The sequence below is a fragment of the Micromesistius poutassou genome, assembly GCF_964030765.1.
Source record: "Micromesistius poutassou genome assembly, chromosome: 5".
NCBI classification, from domain to species: domain Eukaryota; kingdom Metazoa; phylum Chordata; class Actinopteri; order Gadiformes; family Gadidae; genus Micromesistius; species Micromesistius poutassou.
Genome location: NC_140275.1, coordinates 1591489 through 1599261, shown reverse-complemented (window position 1 = coordinate 1599261; position 7773 = coordinate 1591489). Strand labels below are relative to the sequence as shown.

The following is a 7773-nucleotide window of genomic DNA, read 5'->3' as shown; positions in this document are numbered from 1 at the left end:
CCGCGACGCGTCTATGTCCGACAGGTGCGCCGCGCGGCAGAGAAGCGACAGCGGCACGAAGTGGTGCGCTACTGGTGAGAGGGACGTAATGGTGCAGACCCAACTACTGGGGACCGACCTGGAGTGAAAACATGTGTACTCGGGACGCGGCGTGCAACAGAGCGCTCTCAGCATGAGGAAGAGCCGATATCGGGTCGCCAACATGGGTACGTATACACGCACGGTGTGAAGGTGACATGTATCGCTTCTGCATGAAGCTCTTGTTTTTGGACACGGTGGGAATCAGAGTCTTTGGAAACTCGCAGCATCCGTTTCTCCATCTCCTCTTGCGATGCGTAGCGTTTTAGGGGAATAATGCCAGAGGCGGACTGAAACACTGATGCCCACCGTTCACCTTTCAGTATCTCAGGTTTATCCGCCCGGCGTTAGTGGAGCACTGATTGCAGGTTAAAATGACGTCTTTCACATAATTGCCTTTTACCAACTATAGATCGAGCATGATGTATTCGATTATGCATCAGCGTTTTCTGCTGATGTAACCGGGAAAACGCAATTCCCAGTGATATATAGGGGGACACTGTTACATATCCATTCCGAGCAGAGATGTGCAAATTAAACGGATGAAACATGTTCCCATTTACCTTAATAAATGCACTCACCGTAGCCTACATGGGGGGTGGGGTGGTAAGATATTTAATGGGAACTCATTGAGTTAATCTATCTAGTTATTGTCCTATCCTATTCTATCACACTTCATTCTATTCCATCACGTCACAGAACCGCCACGCAAGATAAAACCGAAGTTTCCCTTGTCCCGCCTTTTCACTTTCTGTGTGTGTCTGTTTTTGTGTATTTCTGTGTGTCTGCAGGACTTCCTCTGCTTCTAAGATGGCTTGCTCTCACCGTCCTGCTGCCCAGCTGTCTGTGTACCCCCCCGAACGGGGCCCGGGAACGGCCCTGCACCCCTAGCTGCCGGTGCGACGGCAAAATCATCTACTGCGAGTCCAGCGCCTTCCGCGACGTGCCCCACAACATCTCGGTGGGCACCCAGGGCCTCTCGCTGCGCTACAACAGCCTGGCAGGCCTGAGGGCCAGCCAGTTCACCGGGCTCAGCCAGCTGGTCTGGCTGTACCTGGACCACAACTACATCAGTGAGGTGGACAGCCAGGCCTTCCACGGGGTCCGGAGGCTCAAGGAGCTCATCCTCAACTCCAACAAGATCACCGTGCTGCAGAACACCACGTTCCACGACATCCCCAACCTGCGCAACCTCGACCTCTCGTACAACAAGCTGCAGGCGCTGCAGCCGGGGCAGTTCCAGGGGCTACGCAAGCTGCTGAGCCTCCACCTGAGGTCCAACTCCTTGAAGACGGTGCCCATGCGGGTCTTCCTGGATTGTCGTAACCTGGAGTTCCTGGACATCGGCTACAACCGGTTGAGGAGTCTGACGCGCAACGCCTTCGCCGGCCTCCTGAAGCTGATCGAGCTGCACTTGGAGCACAACCAGTTCTCCAAGATCAACTTCGCCCACTTCCCCCGCCTGACCAACCTCCGGGCGCTCTACCTGCAGTGGAACCGCATCAAGTCCATCACGCAGGGCATGCCCTGGATGTGGACCTCGCTGCACAAGCTGGACCTGTCGGGCAACGAGCTGCAGGAGCTGGAGACGAGCACGTACCAGTGCCTGCCCAACCTGCAGACCCTCAACCTGGACTCCAACAAGCTGAGCAACGTGTCCCAGCAGGTGGTCAACGCCTGGATCTCCCTCACCACCATCAGCCTGGCGGGCAACGTGTGGTTCTGCAACCCCAGCATCTGCCCCCTGGTGGCCTGGCTGCGCACCTTCAAGGGCAACAAGGAGTCGGCCATGATCTGCTCCGGCCCCAAGGAGGTCCAAGGGGAGAAGGCCGACGACGTGGTGGAGGCGGCCAAAACGTGCAGAGCCACCATCGCACCCATGACAACCAGACCCACCACCGCCGCCGCCGCTACGTCCACCACCACCACCACCGCCGCCGCCGCCACCGCGGACCCCACCTCCGTCACCCCGACCTCCACCCTCACCACCGACACCACGGACGTCACGGACGTCGGCAGCGCCGTGCCGGCCCTGCTCCAGCCCTCGACCCCCCCTTCTCCCTCTGTGCCGGAGGAACGGTCGACGTGGAACAAGACACCGTCCCCCGCCCCCTCTCCCGCGGGGGGGTCCCCGGCGGCGGCCCCCCCACCGCCGGCAGACACGGAGTACGTCTCCTTTCACAAGATTATAGCCGGCACCGTGGCCCTGCTCTTATCTGTGGCCATAATTCTCCTGGTTATCTACGTGTCGTGGAAGCGCTACCCCAGCAGTATCAAGCAGCTCCAGCAGCGCTCGTCGGTCACAAAGAGACAGAAGAAAGCGCGGGAGACCAATCGCTCTGTGAGCTCTCCCCTGCAGGAGTACTACGTGGACTACAAGCCGTCCCACTCTGAGACGATGGACGTGCTGGTGAATGGGACAGGGCCCTATACGTACACCATCTCCGGCTCCAGGGAATGTGAGGTATGACCGGGCGACCTCCAGAAGAAGGCCATTTCCACAGAGAGGCGCCAGAGGTAAATGTACTCAGGGAAATGGGAAAAAATGTGTTTTCCTCATCTGGTCTCGACTCAGGCTGTGGGGAGAGGGTTTGGGCTTTGCGAAGGTCACTGCACAGAGAGCCTCGTTCGGGGGAACAGTTTTGTACCAACTTCTTATTAGCGACGGCTTGGTTGGCTAATTAAAACAGCACATCTTTGTAGTTTTCCAGCATGAGAAATGGCTCTCTGTAGAAAACGTAATTATAGAAAGTAACTGGATCGGGTCCCTGTGCAGGTGACCCGCCCCCCCCGATCCCGGGGGTCCGCGCCGACAGCTGGCGCAGTCTGGCTTGTTTGTTTGTGGCAAACATTAGAAAAAAGTTTTGTGTCTTCTCGGTCGCTGCTGTGTGTTGTGTGTTGTGTGTTGTGTGCGTCTCCCCGGTGATCGTTCTTGTGTGTCCGTCTCCACCTCCTCCACGGATGCCAGCAGCCATACAGTGTCTTCTTCTCCTGCTGCCCGCTCACGCTGAATCCATCTCCATAAAGACCAGAGGGCCGAGTGACCTACAAGAGTTAAATATGCATCTCACCGGCCTTGGTTCCTTAGCATGCTAATGCTCTAATACGTGATTGTGCTTCGGCTACTTACCGTGTAGTGATGCACCTCGGACCACTTAGTGGAAAACACACACACACACACACGCACACATGCACGCACGCACGCACGCACCCACGCACGCACGCACACACACACACACACACACACACACACACACACACACACACACACACACACACACACGTATATATATATATATATATATATATACCCAAAGCAACAGTTATGTGCAAATGTAATTTCTCACGGTAGAGCAGTTCTGGCTGTAAACTACTTTGCGGCATGAGTGAGACAGAGAGCCTGACAGAATGCCCAATCAATTTGATCATGCTTAATTAGCTATCTTTTTGCCTGTGTACTCTTTTTTTCCTCATGCATTATAATGCTGCCCATCTATCTTCCACTGTCCATACATGTCCCCCCCCCCCCCCCCCCCCCCCCCCCCGTATTTGGCAGCATCGCTAACTTTGATTAACAAGACACAGTATGCCAGGGAACGATGGACTGTCAAGTGCAGTCCTGTCATTTGGGCAGTTCACAAGGGACCCATCGCAGACACACACAAGGCATATTCCTACTCAGTTGTGTATGTCAACACAGCTCAGTGGAGAGGTTCAGACAGGGGCGAGGGGGGCTGTGTGTGTGTGTGTGTGTGTGGGTGTGGGTGGATGGGGATGGAGGGCGGGGTGAGGTTGGGGGTGGGGGGGGTTCATTGCAGACGGAGAAAGTTCTTTTTAATTCTGCATGACTGCAATAATCGAGCCATACTCTGCAGTCTATTTAGCAGATTTTGCCTCAAGAACACTAGAGTCTTGAAGTGCTGTCGAGAATCTGCATGAGGGAAGGAACTGTGGGTCGGGGGAGCGGCTGGTTGGTTTTCATGTAGGGCATCACGTCAGGGATGGGAAGAAAACAAAAAAAACAAAGATGAATCTTCTGTCTTTCGACAAAAAAAATGTCAGTTGATGGAGAATTTTCCAAAGGTCTGTATAGCAGCCCGGAGGTGAGACGCTGTGTTTATCTCATAGCTTCGGAGGTGACTTGGGAACATTAAATGTTAAACTGAATGGAGCCTTCTGCTAGCGAGAATGACTAATAGCCTATCAGAGGTAAGGAGCTGAGACAGCTCGTTGCTGTATTCCGTTTCCCCTCCTCACAGCTACAAGGCATGACGTGCACTTTCAGAATATAATACAACAACACCGAAGTAGCATGACATGACACTGAAAAATATACCTCTGAGAGTGGCGAACGCTAGTTTGGTTTCTTTGGTAGTTTGGTTCAATCATCTGGGTATCATTCTACCAAAGGAACAACAACAACCAAAGCAATCGCGCTCCCCTCAGTCAATGCATTTTCCAAGAAGGTGCGAGCATCAGAAAACCAATAGTGTACTTTTGCACCATTTCATTTGTTGTGGCTGTAGCTCAATTTATTCTGTTAATACTCAATCACACACAGGGAGCCAGGGGGAAGATTGCGACAGATTGTCATGTAACAGAGAAGTGCCCAGGACTCACACCACACAAACAAATACGTCGTAAATGCCCCTGATGTCATCAGTAGTCCTCAGTAAGATAGCCAGCACTTAAACTATCATTGTCACTGTTCAGAAGGAGATTTGAGACAGCAGATTACTGCAGTTATCTGCTTCCCATGCATAAACGAACAGCCTTTGTTTATTTACTTTTCATTCATAATGTCCCTCTGTTGGAGCAAAGCTGGATGAAACATAGCGTTCCTAGTTTCACTTTGCTGGACTGTGCCTTGCCACGGTTTCGTGGCTTTCCATGGGCTTCTCACTGTGAGGATATTACTTGTAGTGCACTGCTGTGCTGCAAAGCTTCCCACGGAAAATCCACAGCCAAAAAAAAGTGTCAAAGTTGGTTAAATGAAAATAATGTATGTGACAGCCAGTGGCAGTTTGTGTACAGTGGAGCAGCTTGTATTAATAAGGGCAGCACATCTCGCCTGTGGATGATGTAAAGTGGGCTAGGAGACAGCACACAGAATGAGAAAGGACAGATCTAGACCTGTGGACAACTCTGCCCTTGGGTTAAAAACATCTTAAATTAAAGTTAAAAAGCAATCATTGCTGCCTCAGCTGAGGGTTTGCTTTGGCTGCAAGTCGTACACTGTGACTGGAAACATATTGAACATCCAATTTACATCATAACCAGGTTTTTTATTTGCTATGGATTCACCCTTAGAAATATAGAGTAATTATTTAGACAACAACATAATTGCATCCACAGAAAACAGGAAATGGTCAGCAAAGCATAGAAACATGAGGAAAATCCTTTAATCTGTACTGTTATCATCTCACTGGTACGTGTTACTTCTGAGTGAGATAGCCCTACTTTGGGCATGACTTTGCTCATTATGATCATGGATTTATTTCCAGTCACGCTATACTTTAGCAAATCTAGCTAACATTAGCTGTCAACTTGAAAAATTAACCATAGTTAAAGGTCTACCATCTAATGATGCTTGCAAGCCATCAAGCTAATTGTGGAAGAACTAATTTCTCAACACCAAAATGGTGTGTGGTCGATTTTCACTCACTTTTAACTGCCAAAAGGTATCTATCTTTCAATGGCCAAACTGAATTAACACTTCATAAAAAACATTCCAAAGACCAGCAGCGATGCTTCTTTCAAAATCAATATTCTAGTTTACACATTATGTCCCCTGTCATCACTTTCCGTTTGCATATACAGATTTTTTTGTTCTATTAATCTGATGGTGTCTTTGAGGTTGAAAGAGACAAACCGCTGTATGCATTAGAGAAATATCGATTACCAAGAAATCTGCACCTTTCCCCTCTTCCAGTTAATATAAACAGCCCATCCCTTAATTAACTAATTAATTGCTCTGCTACTCGCACTAATTGCCTGCTAATTGTTCATGTGTATTACTTTGTGCGCGATGCAATCTTTCCCTGCTGTAGAAGTACCGCAGTCGTGATACATCTGAGTTGTCTCACAGTTATAGGATGGAAAAAAACACATCAAGTCATTTAACTCGGCCTTAAGTTTATTCATCTGTCTACGGTCTCCGCTTACGGTGTCGAAAGTCAGCAAACCGAAATTGAAATATCAGGAAAGCAGCCATTTTATTTGCAAACGCGCCCATATGGAGCCAGAGATGAAGACAGAGTTGATAGCCTCCTTCATGCGGAGCAGCATGTGTAATCCGTTTGATTTAGCAGTCTCCCTCATCCTGAATCACATCTCGCCGTCTGAGGAAATGGACTGAGGGGAAGGCAACGACTCCCACTGTCACGCCGCCTCTCGGAGGCCAGTATCAGCCGGTGCGCGCTGCTGTACAGATGGACACATTTGTAAACTTGGCTGCATGTAATTTGTTGTGACGCGTGCTGGGAACAGGTGGAGACAGACCCAATCGGCCGTGCGTCGCTCTGCCCTCGGTTTCCCACTCTCTCTCTCCGGGGCTGGATAAACGGGAGAACACCCTGTTTCTCTTTCCTTTTTTGTGTGTCCTCGATTCAGTGTCCGTCCTCTTTCCTACGGCAAGGTAGAAGGCGAAGCAAAACCAACTTGATGCATAGCCCCCGGTTAATCTGTGAATTTGATCCGCTATACCGGGTTGTGTACGGTGTAACTGTGGGAGTCACATTAGTATTCTGATGCAGCCTCTGCCGATGCGGTCATCTTGGCCTGATCTTCCCACTTTTTGCCAAGCACAAGACATGACCAAGTCAATAGTGTAATCTGAATAATGCATAAATTAAAGGCAGGGACGGGAAGTGTTGTCTAAGAGAAAGGTGACTCCTGGAGGGGGCAGCTCCGGAGACGGCCGCGGATTTGAGCACACACCGACACCGGGACACGCATCTGTTTACCGTGCAATGCCAGTGCAATCCCCACAGCCGATGAATACAGGGATTTGTATGTGGCTGTGTGTGTGTGTGTGTGTGTGTGTGTGTCATGTGTTGGATATTTCACCCCACCCCCTCCTAAGAGGGATTGAAGTGGCCAACATTCAAGTGTGTTTGGGAGAAAATTGGAATGAAGTGGAAAAACCTGGATATTGCGTGTTCTGTTGAGCACGGAGCATCAGAGATAAACCAGGGAGGGAGATTGTTCTAGCAGCTGGGAAAAGGGCACTTCATCAAGGATCAGAGGCTCGCTATTGATCTCCCCCCTCGTCCACGCGTGTTTGACACCGGAAAATCGTCCACGCTGCCGCTGGCGCTCTGCGTCCACGGCCGAGTGCGAACGCAGAAGGCTGATCCTTCAGGGGGCGCCGCCTGCAGCCCCTCGGTCTTGTGCTTCGTCTGTTCGCGCTCGCAAACTTTGTTTTTCCCACGAACATCCCCTCTCTGGCTCACTGGCCCCGCTCGCTGCACTGGTCTGAGTTGTTTGTGTTTGTGTTTGTGTTTGTTTGTAAGCCCGTGTCTTTAAACGGGATGCCTCGGCCACACACGACGGCACACAGCAAACCCGTTCCTCAGATGGAGTGGATTTGCGTTATCGCTTAGCTTTGTTTCCCCCTTGGTTTCAGTTCATGCGTCACACAATGAATTAAAACAATTAATTCATAAGAATTCTCATAGGGCGTGTGTTAGGATT

The 7773-nt window shown here is 50.6% G+C and overlaps 1 protein-coding gene across 1 annotated transcript; it reads left to right on the top strand.

Annotated features, from left to right (window-relative positions):
* Positions 1 to 202: 202 nt before the first annotated feature.
* On the top strand, positions 203 to 2548 carry LOC311343930 (leucine-rich repeat transmembrane neuronal protein 4; the record flags this gene model as incomplete). Its single annotated transcript, XM_084468890.1, has 3 exons — positions 203 to 206; positions 870 to 1935; positions 2098 to 2548. 3 exons carry the CDS (start codon positions 203 to 205, stop codon positions 2546 to 2548), a joined length of 1521 nt encoding a protein of 506 aa, XP_084325016.1.
* Positions 2549 to 7773: the final 5225 nt, after the last annotated feature.